The sequence below is a fragment of the Myxine glutinosa genome, unplaced genomic scaffold (genome assembly GCF_964187855.1).
Source record: "Myxine glutinosa unplaced genomic scaffold, kmMyxGlut1.1 SCAFFOLD_1704, whole genome shotgun sequence".
Lineage (NCBI taxonomy): Eukaryota > Metazoa > Chordata > Myxini > Myxiniformes > Myxinidae > Myxine > Myxine glutinosa.
In genome coordinates, this window is record NW_027617799.1 from 48130 (window position 1) to 68533 (window position 20404).

Sequence of the window (20404 nt, forward strand, 5' to 3'; positions counted from 1 at the left end):
CTGAGGAGAGGCTTCCGTCTGGCCACTCTGGCATAAAGCCCAGATCGGTGGAGTGTTGCAGTGATGGTTGTCCTTCTGGAAGTTTCTCCCATCTCCACACAGGATCTCTGGAGCTCAGCCAGTGACCATCGGGTTCTTGGTCACCTCTTTTACCAAGGCCTTTCTCTCCCGATTGCTCAGTTTGGCCGGGCGGCCAGCTCTAGGAAGAGTCCTGGTTGTTCCAATCTTCTTCCATTTAAGAATTATGGAGGCCTCTGTGCTCTTGGGAACCTTCAATGCAGCAAAGATTTTTTTGTAGGCTTTCCCAGATCTGTGCCTCGACACAATCCTGTCTCTGAGCTCTGCAGGCAGTTCCTCCGACATCATGGCTTGGTTTATGCTTTGATATGCATTGTCAGCTGTGAGATTTTATATAGACAGGTGTGTGCCTTTCCAAATCGTGTCCAATCAATTGAATTTACCACAGGTGGACTCCAATCAAGGTGTGGAAACATCTCAAAGATGACCAAGAGAAATGGGAGGCACCTGAGCTAAATTTCAAGTGTCATAGCAAAGGGTCTGAATACTTATGTCAATGTGATATTTTAGTTTTTTCTTTTTAATAAATTTGCAAAACTTTCTAAAATCCTGCTTTCTCTTTGTCATTATGGGGTATTGAGTGTAGATTGATGAGGGAAAAAATGAATTTAAACGATTTCAGCATGAGGCTGCAACATAACAAAATGTGAAAAAAGTGAAGGGGTCTGAATACTTTCTGAATGCACTGGATATAAATACAGCATATATATATTGCTATGGTTTTGAGATGTGTACAGTGTGCTCAATAAAGGTTAAAGGTTGCCCCCCATAGATAGTCACACAAGCAACACGTAGCCTCATTTGTAGTATAGTTATGTCTTAGTATGTGTGAGAGTAGGCCCCTTCCAGTGTTAATCCTGCGTTGTGTAAAGACAGGAGAATAGGTCCTACTTCGGCAAACCATTCCACCTCTGTGGGCGCAATCCAGTTTGTTAAGCATTGGTTGTTCATTAGTCGAGCTAACACGAGGTAGGCCTAAAAAGGTGGGGCCGGCGTTGAGGTCGGGAGCGGCAGAGGCGATGACGGTAAGCATGAGCCGCCAATCAGGGCTCAGAGGTAGTGGCGTCAGAGGGCATGGTGAGAAGAGTCTGGTGAGTTCCAGAAGGCTCGCGGGGCGGGGCTATATAACCCGATGTGCAAAGCCCTCAACAGGACTGCAGCATTGTGAAGGACTGCAGCGTTGTAGAGGACTTGCAGAGGATAAGCGCATTGCAGAGGTCTTACAGAGGGAAGGACTGCAGCGTTGTGAAGGACTCGCGTGCACACGGCAGTTGCAGAGGACTCGCAGAGGGGGACGTGTGGCAAAGAGGCCTCGCGTGCACACGGCAGTTGCAGAGGACTCGCAGAGTGGGACGTGCGGCAAAGAGGATTTGAACAGGACTTGCCGGGAGAAGAGGACTTGCATCACTCGCACTGTACGAGCTTTTACTATCGCTAAAGATACATGGGCGCAGTCAGGGCATTTATACCAAACTTGCGCGGTTCAGCCAAGCGAGTGAACGAAGCTGCGTAACCGCCCTTTGCCATAAAAGCCCTCCCTGCCGTTCGCCCCGAGATATCGCCCTTGCTTGAGAGACACGCTGCGTGACCTTGTCTTTGCCGATCCCCATCTTTGCGGACGTGCCGGGGACCGTGGAGAGCCAGACGAGAACCACCCTTGGACGCGCTGGAGAACACCGGACCATCTGCAATCCCCGTGTGAGTGTGTCAGATGGGCCCGTTGTCTTTGGGAATTAAGCATAAGACTGTATAAGGATTTCCCTGTGTCTCTTCGTCCTGAACTTTAAATAATAATAATAATAATAATACATTTATTTTATATAGCGCTATTCAAGAAGCCCAAAGGCTTCTTGAAACTTCTTGAAATACGGGTGGTAATAATTATCATTAAACCTATTTGTTCTTCCTTTTTTCTGAATTCGATCGTTCCCGTGATTTCTCCATTGACTATTCGTGGCACGAATAAGATCGCTTAAATCGGGTCCATTAATTATAACTGCGCAGCTCACGTGTACGCAAACTGCTCGGCGTATTCCAACCTCACGTGGTTCGTGCGAGGCTCGTTTCCTCGCTTCCAGGGCAGCGCGAGTACTGAGGTACGAGCGAGAATTTGGTCCCGAAACCCTATTTTGCGCTGTCCAGAAGGGACGTAATAGGTCTCGGTTCGCGCCAGGTCAGTAAAGACAAGGGGATTAATCCCCCCTTGAGAAGAAGGCCGGCGACAGAACCACAACAATATATATATATATATATATATATATATATACATATATATATATATATATATATATATATATATATATATATTGTTACAGACACGACTTTGATGTTAAAGTGGGCCGAGCGGAATGGCCGTCGTGTCCGCACAAATTACCCGACTATACTCGACGTTGACGAAGTCGCGCGATGCTGGCTCAATAAGAAAAAGAAGACACCCGGCTGGATTACAATAACACAATACGACACCAGGGGTTCAGTTCTCAAGACCTCCGGAGGAGGTTATATTAAGGCGGAAGGTTAGATTACAACTACAAGAGGGACAGCATAGAAAGACAAGCACTTAGACACAATCTTATATTATTCCCAACAGACGACAGATAAACGGGACAAGGCTGACTCACACGGGGATTGATGGCTAGGAAAGGCAGAATCGATGGCTCAAGGTGCACTCTTGGCTCAAGGACAGGGTACTGTACGGTCCAGTAGATGCAGGAGGTTTCACAGCGCTCGAGGTGGCGTCTTGTCGTCTCAAGCTGGGGGCGCATCTGACTCAGCGCTCGCAGGTGGCTTTCCTTCTCCAAGCTGGGTGCGCATCTGACGTCACATCCGGCGCGGGGCCGCGTATATCCGGCGGGGAGTGACACGCCCTCGGCTCGTTAGCTCCGCCTCGTGGAATCGGCACGTTGCTTCTCATTGGGTGCGTGCGGGGGGTTTACCAGGCTCCGCCCTTGACGAGGAGCTGACAAGGAGCCCCTTCGTGGTAACCCCGTGGAGCGCATGGTCTATGGCGCTAATCGAGCCGGTGTGAGGACGCATCCTCCCCCGCTCCGCCGCCATCTCCTCTGTTGTTGTTGTAATTGTTGTTGTAGTTGTTGTTATTGTTGTTGTTTGGGGAAGAAGATGGGAGGAGGTATGGGAAAGGTCCTAAACTCACTACTGATGCCATATAATCACATTCTGGTGCAACGAAGAGTCATAATTAATGGAAACGAGGCCTTAACTGACATAGATTAAGAATAACTAGGAAGATGTCCGAAAGTTGTCTACGTGTGGTGCGGTGGACCTGGGCACGACATTTAATGGGGGAATAAGGGGAAGGTCGGCTCTACTGATTGTTATTTACATGCAATGGGACTAGGGAATGGGGGATTGGGGAAAGTTGGGGAGTATTGGAGAAAATAGGGGAATATTTACAAGCGGATATGGAGGCCAAATTCCATATTCGCAACATTGCACCCTTCTCTACCCTCGGGGCGTCCCGACCCGATAAATTTTTACCTACTTTAGTGTGGCACGCAATGTAGTTCCCTCTACTATTAACTCTACCCTGAGTGCGACAGTTTTACAGATATTCACAAATGAGTAAATATGTCCCCCTGCGACGTTGCACCCTTCTCCTCACAGAAACACACCCACAGGATAACCGAATCCGGAAAGAATTCTCAAACTAAACATACAGCCGGTAGGGAGCATTATTTACAAGACTACGCTGCTATTTACACTACGATCCAGGACCTGTTTTTGGAGGAACACATGCAGATGTTATGCATAGAGAGAGCGCGCTTGCCAACATCGATACACCAACCCACGAGTGCTCTGTGGCCGACGGCCTTTAATAACGTGCAGAGCACCCTTTTCCAGCATCAAAAGCACCACCCCACCACCAATCGGTGCAGTCACCATTGTTCAATGATTAAAAATAAATGCGACAACCCCTAACCCTGCAGGTGTCTCTTGCTCTTCGTGTGGCCTTCAGTGGTGTTAACTATTAGTGGTTCACCTGTATGGCATAGGTGCCACGTTGATCCATAGGTCCATCCCCGGGTGGTGCTTGGCCGCAAACGAACTGCGGTCCATTGTGGGTGGCCACAAACATTGCGGTCCATATGGTGTATCGATCCCGGCAGCAAACAGCGAAAGTGCAGGCCCACAACTGCGCAGCCAGCACCTCTCTCTCCTCTCTCTCTACCCCAAAGCCAGATCCTCGGAGGTGGGAGACAAAAGAAGAAACAAGTGAGTAAGGTGGTAAGGGCGCAAAAGTGCACGCAATGTAAGGTAATGCACACTGGGGGCACATGGGAACCAGGTGAGACAGGTACGTTCCTATCGTACGCCCCCCCCCCCCACCAGGTAACCTACATGGCCCCTCCCTTACCCCTTACTGTATCCACACAACACAACACTACCCATAAACATCTACTTTACAAATCAACAAACATCCCTACTGTCTTCCCCGTTCCTCCCATATACCAAATTCGTCTTCTCTCCCTCCTAACCAATCAAATTTGCCATTTTCAACTCTCATCAAAATTTGCCATCTCCAACTCAACATCATAATTTGCCATCTCCAACTCATCATCAGTCCCTCCTAAGGAGGGAGAGATGGAATCACCCCAATGTCTCATCCACGTCGTGATGCGTCTCACCAACCCACACAGCAATTCATCTCCTGCAACAAACAAAGAAAACACAGGTGTGGAGTCATCATCATCACGATCCGAACACAGACTTTGGACCAATTCTTTTACTTCCTCCTTTATCTCTTTCTTATCCTCTCTCCGTCGCTTCTTAATTTCGCTCACCCCTTCTTCCACTTCTTCTAATTTTTGCTTCATCTCCTTCATCTCTTCGTGCGCCCCTTTAAGTTCTTCCTCTAACTCCACTTTATTTTTTTCTATGTGCTCCCGCACCTCCCGCTCTTTAACCTCCATTACCTCTACCACCTTGTCCATTTTCCTCGTCAGGTCCTCATGTACCGTCTGGCACTCTTTTTTAATTACCCCTACGTCCTTTTTCATCTCTTTCTGTGTCGATTTTAAACCCTCTATTACCGCTGTGTTCTTCTTTACCTGGTCCCCCAACTCCTTTTGTCCCACTGTCAGTTGTTCTACTCCCAGCGTCAACTCCTCTATACCACCTTGCAATTTTACAGTCCCCTTTCTCACCTCTTTCTCCATGCGCTCCTTACAGTGCCTCACCTCCTCGCGCACTCCTCCGACCTCCTCACTCACTCCTCTTCTGATCTCCTCTCCCATCACTTGCATCTCCTGCCCAGATGCCACCCTCATCTGCTCCATTTCCTCCCTGTGAGCATCCAGTTTGGTTTCTACCCCCATTCTGACCCCCTCTATCTGCTGCTCCATTTGTTTAACTTCCCTTTCCGCTTGGTCCCTCATGTCCCTCAATTTGCCTTCCATACTGTTTTCTAACCCCTCTAACCCATCTTTCACTTCTTTTATCCCGTTGTCTAACCCCTCAAAATTATTGTCTAACTTCCCAATTTTCTTGTCTAACTCCTCAAAATTATTGTCTAACTTCCCAATTTTCTTGTCTAACTCCTCAAAATTATTGTCTAACTTCTCACCGGTACCCCTCGCTTCGTCCCTCATTACCCCCATTTGGCCCTCCATTCGCCCACTATCAACCCTCATTTGCTCACTCTGAGCATCCATCCGGTTCCCCAATTGGTTACTCTGCAGTTTGAGGGACGCCTGCATTTGCGCCATAAATTGCTCCATGAGGACCTGCATCTGGGCCATCCCTCCCACTTGTGCAGCGGGTGCGGCCGCCGTAGCTATGTGCGAGGCGCCATTTCGCGCGTCTGCTACCCCCGCTGTTTCGCTCTCCTCATGTCCCTCATGTCCCTCAATTTGGTCCTGGACCGACCCTGCTTCACTCTCCCCTACCGGACCCCAGCCGTCTTGATCCGCCATAGCGCGACTTGCAAAATTCGAGTTTCGTAAAACAAAACAAATTTCGGCCGCTCCAAATTTTGACCAAATTTTTTTTTTCCTCTATTCGTTTTTTTTTTTTTTTTTCAAAATTTGGTCGGGCCTCGAATCCCACTCCTGACACCAATTGTTACAGACACGACTTTGATGTTAAAGTGGGCCGAGCGGAATGGCCGTCGTGTCCGCACAAATTACCCGACTATACTCGACGTTGACGAAGTCGCGCGATGCTGGCTCAATAAGAAAAAGAAGACACCCGGCTGGATTACAATAACACAATACGACACCAGGGGTTCAGTTCTCAAGACCTCCGGAGGAGGTTATATTAAGGCGGAAGGTTAGATTACAACTACAAGAGGGACAGCATAGAAAGACAAGCACTTAGACACAATCTTATATTATTCCCAACAGACGACAGATAAACGGGACAAGGCTGACTCACACGGGGATTGATGGCTAGGAAAGGCAGAATCGATGGCTCAAGGTGCACTCTTGGCTCAAGGACAGGGTACTGTACGGTCCAGTAGATGCAGGAGGTTTCACAGCGCTCGAGGTGGCGTCTTGTCGTCTCAAGCTGGGGGCGCATCTGACTCAGCGCTCGCAGGTGGCTTTCCTTCTCCAAGCTGGGTGCGCATCTGACGTCACATCCGGCGCGGGGCCGCGTATATCCGGCGGGGAGTGACACGCCCTCGGCTCGTTAGCTCCGCCTCGTGGAATCGGCACGTTGCTTCTCATTGGGTGCGTGCGGGGGGTTTACCAGGCTCCGCCCTTGACGAGGAGCTGACAAGGAGCCCCTTCGTGGTAACCCCGTGGAGCGCATGGTCTATGGCGCTAATCGAGCCGGTGTGAGGACGCATCCTCCCCCGCTCCGCCGCCATCTCCTCTGTTGTTGTTGTAATTGTTGTTGTAGTTGTTGTTATTGTTGTTGTTTGGGGAAGAAGATGGGAGGAGGTATGGGAAAGGTCCTAAACTCACTACTGATGCCATATAATCACATTCTGGTGCAACGAAGAGTCATAATTAATGGAAACGAGGCCTTAACTGACATAGATTAAGAATAACTAGGAAGATGTCCGAAAGTTGTCTACGTGTGGTGCGGTGGACCTGGGCACGACATTTAATGGGGGAATAAGGGGAAGGTCGGCTCTACTGATTGTTATTTACATGCAATGGGACTAGGGAATGGGGGATTGGGGAAAGTTGGGGAGTATTGGAGAAAATAGGGGAATATTTACAAGCGGATATGGAGGCCAAATTCCATATTCGCAACAATATATATATATACAGTGGAACCTTGACTTACGAGTGCACCAACTTACGAGTTTTCCGAGATACGAGCCGTCGCTCGGGCGGTTTATTGCTTTGAGATGCGAGCCGAGATCTGAGTTACGAGCTTACGCCACCCGCCACCAGGTGGGTTCCGGTCACGTGGTTATCTTGCCGTGCAAGCATATCTGCCGTATATCGCTACTGTTTTGTTTTCGCATGTTGGTTATTTTGGAGCTTACGCCAGCCGCCACCAGGTGGGTTCCGGTCACGTGGTTATCTTGCCGTGCAAGCATATCTGCCGTATATCGCTGCTGTTTTGTTTTCGCATGTTGGTTATTTTGGAGCTTACGCCAGCCGCCACCAGGTGGGTTCCGGTCACGTGGTTATCTTGCCGTGCAAGCATATCTGCCGTATATCGCTGCTGTTTTGTTTTCGCATGTTGGTTATTTTGGAAAATTTCTTAGTTTTAACCATGGGTCCTAAGTAATTGAGTGCCAAGGGCCGTACTGAGAAGAAGAAGAGGATGATGTGCTTGGATATAAAACACGCAATCGTCGAAAAACATGAGCGAGGTGTGCGTGTTGTCGACTTGGTGAGGCGGATGTGAAGGCAGCTGAAGATTTTATTATAACTTTTGCCGAACTGATAGAAGCCGAACGATACATCCCCCAGCAAATCTTCAACTGTGACGAGACAGGGCTCTTCTGGAAAAAGATGCCGAGGAGGACGTATATAACGGCAGAGGAGAAGAGCATGCCAGGCCACAACTTGTTCAGAGTGCCGGCGATAGCTCGCCTTCTCTTTGTGGAAGACACGGTGAGATCCTTAACATCCAACAACTAATGGGACGCAAACGGGGCGCCCAGTTTAGCGGTACACACATTGATGAATCACCCTGCCTGTGAAACACCGACATGACAGGTTATAGCTGGGTCGGGATTCAAACCCAGGCTGGACAGTTTAGAGTCAAGTGTGCGTACCTCCAGTCCAGGCCATCCTGCCAACTTGTATGCTGCATACAGGTGAAATATAAAGCGCGAGATATTTTTATATATACTGCATATTTAAAAAAAAATTGGTGTGGTTTTTGGCGGGCTGGAACGGATTAATAGCATTTCAATGCATTTTAATGGGGAAATTTGATTTGAGAAACGAGCAAATTGAGTTACGAGCTTGGTCAAGGTTCCACTGTATATATATATATATATATATATATATATATATATATATATATATATATATATATATATATATAATAATAATAATTCATTTATTTTGTATAGCGCTTTTCCAGAAGCCCAAAGGCGCTTTGACAGAGTGGAAAACATAATGCATAACAATACATGAAAACAACAATTGCAAAAAGACAAGAATCAAGAAAACAAACAGCAGCGATATACGGCATATATATAAGACAAGAATCAAAAAGACAAGACAAGAATCAATAGGGAAATATTTAAAGCAAAAGGAGGGAGAAGGAGAAGAGATAGTCAGGGGTTAAATGCTGTGGGTTGAATGTTGAATGCAGCGTTGAACAGGTGGGTCTTTAGTGATGTTTTGAATGTGGTGAGTGAGGAGGAGTCTCTGATGGTGTGAGGTAGTGAGTTCCAGAGGGTGGGAGCAGCGATGGAGAAGGCCCTGTCCCCCCAGGATCTGAATTTGGTCCGGATGGAGGGGGTCAGGAGGTTGGTACCAGCAGAGCGGAGGTTGCGGGTGGGAGTGTGTCTGGAGAGGAGGTCAGCCAGGTCGGATGGGGCCAGGTTATGGAGGGCTTTGTATGTCAAGAGGAGGATTTTGTACTGGATTCTCTGGGGGATGGGGAGCCAGTGAAGCTTGTAAAGGACGGGGGTGATGTGGTCACGGGTCCGGGAATGAGTGAGTAGACGGGCAGCGGAGTTCTGAATGTATTGGAGTTTATTGGTGATTTTTGAGGGTGAACCATAGAGGAGGCTATTGCAGTAGTCCAGACGGGAGGTGATGAAGGCGTGGATGAGGGTTTCTGCAGCCGTGGAGGAGAGGGATGAGCGGAGACGGGCAATGTTTTTCAGGTGAAAGAAGGCTGACTTTGTGATCTCTTTAGTGTATTTGTCGAAGTTAATATATATATATATATATATATATATATATATATGTATATATATATATATATATATATATATATATATATATATATATATATATATATATATATATATATATATATATATGGGGGAGGGCAGGTTCTACTCGGGGAAGAGTCTGATGAGGGAGGGGGGCAGTGCTATGGTTTTGAAGTTTGTAAAGTGAGCTCAATAAAGGTTAAAGGTTGCCCCCCATAGATAGTCACACAAGCAACATGTAGCCTCGTTTGTAGTATAGTTATTTCTTAGTATGTGTAAGAATAGGCCCTTTCCAGTGTTAATTCTGCGTTGTGTAAAGAAAGGAGAATAGGTCCTACTTCTGCAACCCATTCTACCTCCAGAGGCGGAATCCATTTTGCTACCCATGGGTTGTTCATTAGTCGAGTTAACACAAGGTAGGCCTCAGAAGGTGGGCGCGGCGTTGAGGTCGGAGCGGCAGAGGCGATGACGGTAAGAATGAGCCGCCAATCAGAGCTCAGAGGTGGCGGCGTCAGAGGGCATGGTGAGAAGAGTCTGGTGAGTTCCAGAAGGTTTGCAGGGCGGGCCTATATAACCCGCTGCGCAAAAGCTCTCGACATGACTTGCAGAGGGAAGAGAGGACTTGCAGAGGGAAGAGAGGACTTGCAGAGGGAAGAGAGGACTGGCTGCGTGAGAGGACTTGAAGAGGGAAGAGAGGACTGAAGCGGAGGACTGCAGCAGAGAGGGAGAGGACTTGATGAGATAACCCACATTGTACCGCTTGATGAACTTGACTATCACATGAGAACGCGCGTGCTAACCAACACCAAGGCATTGAGGAAGAAGAGTTGGTTGTAAGATATACGCGGGCGCAGCCAGGCGCGTTTATAACGAACTTGCGCATTTCGGCCAAGCGAGTGAACAAGGCTGAGTAACTGCCCTTTGCCGTAAACGCCGTCCCGCCCTTTGCCGTAAAAGTCCTCTCTACCGTTCGCCCAGATATATCACCTTTGCTCGAGAGACGCGCTACGTGGCCCTGCCTTCGCCTACCTCCATCTTCGCGGACGTGCCGGGGACCGTGGAGAGCTGGACGAGGACCCATCCTTGGATGCGCTGGGGAACACCTGCCCATCTGCAATACCCCGTGTGAGTGTGAGACGGGCCCGTTGTCTCTGGGATAGTTAAGACTGTATAAGGATTTCTCTGTGTCTCTACGTCCTTGAGCTGTATATGCGTGTAATAATAATTAAAACAATCTGTTCTTTCTTCTTGATTCGATCGTCTTTGTGGTTTCATCATTGACTAAGCGTGGCACGAATAAGATCGCTTAAATCGGGGTCCATTAATTATAACTGCGTGGATCACGTGAACGCAAACCACTCGGCGTGATCCAACCACACGTGGATCGTGCGAGGCTTGTTTCCTCGCTTCCAGGGCTGCGCGAGTACTTAGGTACGAGCGAGAATTTGGTCCCGATACGCTATTTGGCGCTGTCCGGAAGGGACGTTTCAAGCCCCGGTTCCGCCAGGCCCAGTAAAGACAAGGGGATTGATCCCCCCTTGATAAGGGGAAGAAGGCCGGCGAGAGAACCGCAACAATATATATATATATATATATATATATATATATATATATATATATATATACACACAGGTGTGTATATATATATATGCATATACAGTATATACACATACATACATGCATGCATACATATACATACTGTATGCATATATACAACACCAGCAATAAACATATTTATACATGAAATAAATCATGTCCTTCCTTTGGCAGTGATGTTACCTGTGCTGGGCTGCCCTTGGTGGAATTATGAGCCACTTCGGACGCGAGGACAAAAATCCGAGCCTGCAGCAAAGCAGAAACCTCTTCTATTGCACCCCTTAAGGCAGAGTTCGTGGACCAGCTTTTTAGTAACTGGGATTTGATTGCCAGAAGAAGACGTTCCGTCGCTTCTCTGTGGAGGAAGAGAGCAGTGATGATCGAGTGCTCATTAAACATGTTATTTTGTATTCCAATTTACAATACAAGAAACGTTTTCACAACTACAATGTTAACTTTTGAAGGATAATGTAGCATTGTAAGCAAACTCCCCTGGCATGATGGGGTGTGGGGGTGTGGGAGGGGAGGTGGGAGGGGGGGGGGGTGGAGGTGAGGGAGAGTGGGGAGTGGGGGATCAGAGCACAGAAAAGGCAGAGGGGGCAAGAGCAGAAAGGAGATGGCGGAAGACAGCCATGAACCAGGCCCTTCAGCAATGAGAAACTAACTAGCATCTTCATCATAGTGGGAGTTTCCAATGATTTGGAAGGAATTTGTTTCCTTGACACCAGGATGTGCAAGTTGTGATGCAGGAGCACCAGCTTAGCCCAAAGTGCAGGGCAATACTCCATTGAGCTGTGGATGAAAGCCTGGTAAGTTGATAAAAGTTTTCTAAGAAAAGCTGAGGAAAGACTTTGCATGACAGAGGATGCGCTGTTAGCAGCTCACTTTAGAGGCCAATGTAGACATGTGGTTCTCCGACGAAAGAAGATGGTGAGGCCCAAATATTTGAGTGACAAAGCTTCATCAGGAGGTTTTTTTTTTAAAGGAAGTAGATGGAAGTGTTCACCAGAGTCCTTTTGGAGAGAGAGTGAGAGTGTGAGATTTGTCCAGCGAAGAACTGTCCAGTGCCCTGATTTGTCAAATGAGAGTGTGAAAAGAAGCTGCTATCCCTATCTGAACGATAATAAATGCCAAGGCAGAGGGTGAAGTCATCATCAAAGATATAAGGAAGATTGTCCAAAGATTTGGAAGGATCATAGAACAAAATTAGGAACAGGACTAGGCCTAAAACACTGCCTTGGGGCATTCTGAGAGGAGTCTTGCTTATCTGAGAGGAGAGGAGATTGGAGATGAGAGGATCCTGTTGAGAGCCAAATGTTGACTATGAGAATAGTGAACTCCAAGAGAAGGAAAGTCAGTGAAGCATGTCTTGGATGCCATAAGCAGAGTTTAAATAGCAAGGTGGGGTGTGAGACTATCGAAAGCACAAGATATGTCTAGAAAGGCTGCCTGATCTCTTGTCTGACACTGAGGGCCTCCATCCATTGTTGGGAGAGCAGAAGTAGCATATCCAAGGTAGAGCGGCCTGTTCTGAATTCTAACTGATGATCTGAGAGGAGGTCATTGGAGAAAAGGAGGAATTTGATGTCAACCGTGATTATAGATTCCATGACTTGCTTTTAATTGTAAGTTAAATTGCGACTCACTGGGACTGACACAATCTGTCAATTTCCCGACCCGGATCTCAGTCAATGGAGCATCTTCTCTTCTGGACTTGTTTATGACTAACTTCCCTGAAAATGTCTGCTGCTCTTCTTCTGCTCCAATTGGTTCATCTGATCATGTGCTTGTTAAAGTGGTCATCTCTCTGACCATTCTCAGAGAGCCTCCTCAGCATCGACGAGTTTGGCATTTCACTCAGGCCAACTGGCACGGTCTTCAAGCAGCCATCAATCATCTGGACTGGTCTCCCATCTCTACCGCCTCTGACATCAACTCATCCTGGGAATTCTTCCAAAGTAAATTGCTCTCTCTCATGCACAGATTTATCCCATCTCGTCTTCAGTTGTCCTACCCTTCCTCCCGTCCATGGTACACGGAATCTTGTGGTGAGGCTGTTGCCCAGAAACAACTTGCCTTCGTCTCCTGGAAAGCAAATCCAACGGAAGGAAATCTCATTTCCTTTCACAAAGCCCGAAACAAGTGTGTGTCCACCCTCAGGAGAGCCTCCATGCCAGAAGAGCCTCTTCTCCAATGGCTTGATCTCTGATCATCAATTTGGTTTCAGACCAGGTCACTCTACTCTGGACATGCTGCTTCTGATTTCTCAACAATGGATGGAGGTCCTCAATGCCAAACAGGAAATTAGAGCTGTCTCCCTTGACATATCACGGGCCTTCGATACGGTCTGGCACCCCGCTCTGCTCACCAAACTCTCCTCCTTTGGTATCCATGGAAATCTCCACGCACTGGCTGGTGGACTTCCTCTCTCGTCATAGTCAACATGTGGCCCTGAATGGGTTTCTCTCATCTCCTCTTCCTGTTCAGGCTGGAGTTCCACAAGGCAGTGTTCTGGGCCCTGTGCTTTTTCTGGTCTTCATCAATGATCTCTCTGACTCTCTTGAAAATCCTCTCTATCTCTTTGCTGATGACTCTACTCTCTGTCGCTCCATTCCTCATCCCTCAGATCGGCAGTCTGCAGCCTCCCCACTCTCTGCAGACCTGGACAAAATCACAGACTGGGCAAACAAGTGGAACATGTCTTTCAATCCTGATAAATCTCACACTCTTACGATGTCTCTCTGAAAAGACCGACTGGACAACCATCCCATCCACTTTCTGAATAATCCTCTCCAAGAAGTTCTGTCACTCAAGCTTTTGGGTCTCACTATCTGCCATGATCTTTCCTGGGAAAACCACATTTCAAATCTGGCCTCCAAAGCCAGTCGCCGACTGGGCATCCTCCATCATGTGAAGTCCTTCCTTGGCGCACCTGAGCTCTTCACCACATACAAGGCTTTCATCCGCAGCTCAATGGAATACTGCTCTCCCCTCTGGGCTGGTGCTCCTGCCTCACACCTAGCTCGTCTTCACGCTGTTGAAAGCAAAGCGTTCAGAATCATTGGAATCTCCCGCGATGAAGCTAACTCCAAGGGCCTTTCACTCTCTCACCGCAGGCAGTTTGGTGGTCTTTCCGTCTTCTACCGACTCCTCTCTGGCCTTGCCCCCCCCCCCCAGCTCTCTCTGGGCTCTGTCCCCCAAATATTCCTACAGGTCGCACAAGATCTGCCTGCAACCCTCTTATGGTTAAACTGCCAAAATCAAGACTCTCTGCTCACCTTCACTCCTCTTTTCTCCCGCCTCTGGAACAAACTCCCTCACTCTCTTCAATCCCACTCCACCCTCAAGGTATTTGAAACAGCTGTTCACCACCATCTCTTAACTTCCCCCATCCAAAACCTTGATCTTTTCTACCCCCAATAATTTCACCCCAAATCCACTTTTTTGAAATACCAACTTCTGTCCTGGAAGTCCTTGGTGTCCTTGGTGTCCTTGTTTTATACTTCTCCCATCCCCCCCCCCCCCCCTTCCCACACCTCCTCCCCCCAAGCCCTCTCCCTCCCACACATCTCCCTGCTCTCAAATGTTGTGTTTGTGTGCTTCCCCTTCTCTCCCCATCTTGTCTTCCGCTCCCTCTTTTGATATATTTTGTTTGTCTGTTTGATTTGTTTGTGAAATAAATGTTAGCTCTTTCAAGAGCCTCGATTCAGTATCCAAAAAAAAAAAAAAAAAGTAAACTAATAGGCCTCCAGTTGAGAGGTTCTGTTTTTGCACCATGCTTGTGCAATGCAGTGATGTTGGCTGACTTCAAACCAGATGGATCGTGACCTCAAGAGAACGATATTGTAGAGAGAGCAGAAAGAGAATGATCAAGTGGGGGCAGAGTAGGTGTTTAGGACACATGCGTTGATGGTTTGTAGGCCAGTGGGATCTTAAATTTCCACCAATATAACAGTGCTGGAAGATGGGTCGTCTGGCTTCATGTCCTTCCAATAAATTGTGCACCCATTTTGCATCATCTTGCAACTGTGTCGATATTCAAATCCGGACTAGACAGCTCAAGAGCAAGTGCACATACTTCCAATGCTTTGCTGCTAGACTCTTAAAAGCTACGATTGTTTAGAAGTTTAGCTACAAAAGTTAAGGAAAGATTTGAGGATTTACTTAAGTATTTTCTTAACGTTCCCCTTAAGGACATCCTTAATTCGAGGATGGTTGCAAATACAACTAGAAAGACAATCAGTAGAGAGCCTATCTCCGCCAGGTGAACAGTTTACATTTTGTATCCCAGAGTATCCCAGAAAATCACAATACAGAATCACATTTAATCAAAATCATCCATCCACACCTTTTTGAGATATCCTTCTATATTTCGTTTTTGGCCCCATCTCCCAATGGTGAAAAATCGCTTCAAAAATTCGACTGGCCGGATTCAGATCCGGATCTTCACCAAAATAGAAGCGAATCTTCCTTGTCACACACACACACACACACACACACACACACACACACACACACACACACACACACACACACACACACACACACACACACACACACACACACACACACACACACACACACACACACACACACACACACACACACACACACACACACACACACACACACACACACACACACACACACACACACACACACACACACACACACACACACACACACACACACACACAACCTGTCCAACAAGTTTCGTCCAAATCCATCAATAACGTTTTGAGATATTTTGCTATGTATCGTTTTTGGCCCTATCTAACTATTTCCCAATGGTGAAGAATCACTTTAAAAAATTAATAATTCTCATATCCGAATCAATATTCAGATCTTCAGTCTTCACCAAAATCGAATGGAATCGTCCTTGTCAGACACCCAACCGGTCCACCTAGTTACGTCCAAATCCGTCCACAACTTTTTGAGATATCCTGCTAGGTATCGATTTTGGCCCTATCTCCCAAAGGTGAAGAATCACTTAAAAATTAAATCATTCTCATATCCGAATCCATATTCATATCTTCACCAAAATCTAATCGAATCGTCCTTGTCAGACACCCAACCTCTCCACCAATTTTCGTCCAAATCCGTCCACAACTTTTTGAGATATCCTGCTATGTATCGTTTTTGGCCCTGTCTCCCAATGGTGAAGAATCACTTCAAAAATTATAGTAGCCGGATCCGAATCTTCACCAAAATCTAATCATTTCGTCCATTTCACATACGCTACATCTCTGCCAAATTTCGTCCAAATCTGTCCACAACTTTTTGAGATGTCTTGTTCAAAAATGGACAGACAGACAAACAGAAAGACAGACAGACAGACACAGACAGACAGGGGTAAAAATATAACCTCCATCCACCTTTTGTGGCGGAGGTAAATATTCCTCAAGTTTTTCCTTGAAACCTTCCTTGAAGTTAAGGGAGCATCCTCCCGTCCTTAAACACCAACCTTTGAGTTTCCAAAAGGCACTCTTCATGGAATTTGGTCACGGAGATGACGATTATCTCAGCGCAACGTCACAGCTTGAAATAACAATACTTCCGCAATTGAAAAATATTTTGCTTGTTATTTCACACTCGTATTTCACTTTCATAATTTCACACTCACTATTCTTTGAAACTTTGCAAACATTTACTTCACATATTACACATTTACAATAAAATATGCAATGATTAATCAAATGAATTTTCACAAGAATAATTTTATTCTTCATTCATCCGGAAGCATGTGTTCGCCATGCAACATAAACAAGCGTCAGTTAGAATCACGTGGTCATAACATGTTTTTCTGCTGTTTCTGTTGGTTCGGGGTACCACGTGATTGGGGGAGAATAGAGGAAGGGTGCAGGAGAGAAAAAAATGCCGAATAAAGAAAACCTAAGTGGAACACGTCTTTCAATCCTGACAAATCTCACACTCTTACTATGTCTCTCCGAAAAGATCGACTGGACAACCCTCCCATCTACTTTCTCAACAATCCTCTCCAAGAAGTTCTGTCGCTCAAGCTTTTGGGTCTCACTATCTGCCATGATCTTTCTTGGGAAAACCACATTTCCAAGCTGGCCTGCAAAGCCAGTCGCCGACTGGGCATCCTCCGTCGTGCGAAGTCCTTCCTAGGCACACCTGAGCTCCTCACCACATACAAGGCTTTCATCCGCAGCTCAATGGAATACTGTTCTCCCCTATGGGCCGGTGCTCCTGCCTCACACCTAGCTCGGCTTCACGCTGTTGAAACCAAATCTTTCAGCATCATTGGAATCTCCCGCGATGAAGCTATCTCTGAGGGCCTTTCACTCACTCACCGCAGGCAGGTAGGTGGTCTTTCTGTCTTCTACCGACTCCTCTCCGGCCTTGCTCCCCCAGCTCTCTCTGTGCTCTGTCCCCCAAATATTCCTACAGGTCGCACAAGATCTGCCAGCAAGCCTCTGATGGTTAAACTGCCAAAATCTCGGCTCTCTGCTCACCTTCACTCCTTCATTCCTCTTTTCTCCCGCCTCTCGAACAAACTCCCACACTCCCTTCAATCCCACTCCTCCCTCCAGGTCTTTAAAACAGCTGTTCACCACCATCTCTTATCTTCCCCCATCCAAAACCTTGATCTTTTCTACCCCCACTAATTCACCCCAGATCCACCTTGTTTGTAATTCCAACTTCTTTCCTGGTAGTCCTGGCAGTGTCCATATGTTTTATGCCTCTCCCACCCCCTTTCCCATGCCTCCCCCCCAAAGCCCTCTCCCTCCCACAGATCTCTCGATGTCTCCATGTCTCTCGGTTCCTGCTCTCAAATGTTGTGTTTGTGTCCTTCCCCCTCTCTCCCCATCTTGTCTACCGCTCCCGATGCTTTTTGTTTTATGTGTCGGTTTGTCGGTTATGTGTCGGTTTGTCGGTTTGTCTTTCTGTGTGATAAATGTTCGCTCCTTCACGAGCCTCGATCTTGTATACAAACAAAAAAAAAAAAAAAAAAAAAAAAAAACCTCTCGATTCTCGTTCCTGTTGCTGTTTACTGAATCTACGGACACTACGGACACTACATTTTCCTTTTGGACGCTTCTTCCTATCTCCAATCTGATTGGTTGCCTAGCATAGCAACGGCTCCCAAGGAATTCCTCAACCTTGAGGAAATCCTTAGCTGAGGATTTCCTAAGGGTTGTTTATGCAACAGCAATTAAGGAAATCCTTAGCGAAGGAAAACAAAAATGTACCTCATGGTAAATCTTTCCTTCACACTTAAATCACGTCAGGCCATGATCGTGGTCGAAACATTTATGGAAATGAGTTTCAACTGCCATCAACCCAAACAACAAATCATGACCTTTCTTAAAACGTATAAAGCCCGGGTAACTTTAAAAAGGTTGCTTCTAATTGGTGGAGAAAGGCCGATGACAAAAAAGCATTTCTGGCCTATCAACTAGTCCATCCATCACTTTATGGGTTACGGAAAGGGGAAGATTTTTTTTTGAAACTGCACCATTGTTCTATCAGCCTCTGGCGCCTCGCTGCGATAATCATCCTCTTCATGACCAATTTCCATGAAGAGTGCCTTTTGGAAACTCAAAAGTGGGTGTTTAAGGATGGGGAATGCTCCCTTAACTTTAAGGAATGATTTAAGGAAAAACTTAAGGATATTCATATATGCAACCATCTTCAAATGAAGGATGCCCTTAAGGGGAAAGCTAAGGAAATACTCAAGTAAATCCTCAAATCTTTCCTTTAGGATGCTTTATGCAATCTTGCCATTATGTTCAAAACATCCCCTCCTCGAGTAAAAAATATAGATGGCACCTGAAAGCTCCTCAAAAGGTTGAAGTCGTTCAAGGTGTTTCTTATTTCTCCAGGATAGGTCACCCTTAAGGTTGGTGAAAAACATCCGTTCATTTAAATCACATATTTGTAAACAGAGCAACATCTGTCTGTCTTAAGCGCCTTTACTCGTGGATTTTAGGAGCTTGGTGCTGCCTTGGGAGTGGAGACTCAGCATTTCTAATCTTTCCTGCTTTGTCCAAAAAAGTCATGCACTAAAAGAGCTAACCAAATTTCCCATATACACACTTACACGCAATGCACAAGCTGTGTAGAATAGGTTTTGTTCTTGGAACGATAAACCTATAGCTTTGAAACTGTGTTGTAAAGTACGACCAATATACCAATATGGAAGGGAGTGCGGGGGTGGGGGTTGGGGAGGGGTAGAGGAGAATAAACAGAGCTGCACAACAAGGGGCAGACAAGTGGTAATGTTTTAGTGCTGGCACATCATCGTCCTTGTTCATTGAAGGAGGCAAAAATACAGGATAAACTTGGTTTGCCACAAAAACTTACACATTTCCCTTAAGTCATCGGCCCTGCTGTCTGATGATGGAATATAAACCACATCAGTTAAACTTGTCTCGCACTATGACCAAACCCAGAAGCCCAAATTATGATAAAATGACGCATGCGGGATGCGGTACTTTCTCGCATCGCACTGCTCAAGCATTTCCCATTGCTAAAAAAAACTTCGCTATGTGAGGCCTTCATCCACCAGTCAGCTCTCTCATTCCCTGCTGCACAACATGCTGATGGTGGAGCCCTATATTTTTATTAAATACAGGCATGACTTTTATAAGCACAGTGCAAGTAGATTGTGATTGACATATAAACTGTGCTTCTTTGTTAGAATGCATCCATCAAGTTGATGGGATTTTAGATATGTGTGAAGATAAAGAAACAAATAATATTTCCACATGCAGACTCACTAATTGACCGTTGATACAAAATCAGAAATATCTCTGGTCCGCATTTCCACATACATACTCCCAATTCCATATATTTTCTGTAATTTATTTAACGCAACCTACCCTTTGCACCTCCTCCCCTCCCCACCCCCCACTCCCCCCGAAAAAAAACTCCCCACTCCATACATATATATTTTTTGCAAAGAATAGGGACAAATGGCTTCCAAAGACAATAATTTAAGTTTTGTGTCAATTATAATAAGTAGCTCTGTCCACCATGCAGCTCTAGCAATTATTTTTCATATACAAGAGCCCAACTATCTATAATCGATATAATAACATTATTCTCCAAATACAATTAACCATGAGAAGGAAGGAAGCTTTTATGGAATGGGAGGAACCATTTTCATTTTAAAGTGGAGAAAAAATAATTTCACATGCGCACATGCATGCAAACACACATACGTCTTTCTCTTCCAGGGATTTTGGCCAAAGATGTCAAATTATCAGGAAGTACTAATAATGCTGACTAATGATGTATTTGACAGTTGCAGGACATTGGAAGAACCCTTTCCCCACCCCTCCCATCTCCTTGGTAGTTTATCCAAATCCTAGGTTAGTCAATCGCGTGGACGCACTAAAAAATGGAAAATTTGGAACAAACTATTTAATATGTATGCACTGG

At 46.2% G+C, this 20404-nt stretch overlaps 1 protein-coding gene across 1 annotated transcript in view; it reads right to left on the bottom strand.

The window, feature by feature from the left end:
* Positions 1 to 20404, bottom strand: part of LOC137423039 (PCNA-interacting partner-like) — a gene marked incomplete at both ends in the record, with an annotated part of 86043 nt that overhangs the window by 38702 nt on the left and 26937 nt on the right. The window contains one exon of the mRNA XM_078769221.1: positions 11177 to 11348. Within this exon, the coding sequence (XP_078625347.1) occupies positions 11177 to 11348 (172 nt within the window). The remainder of the gene's footprint in view (positions 1 to 11176; positions 11349 to 20404) is intronic.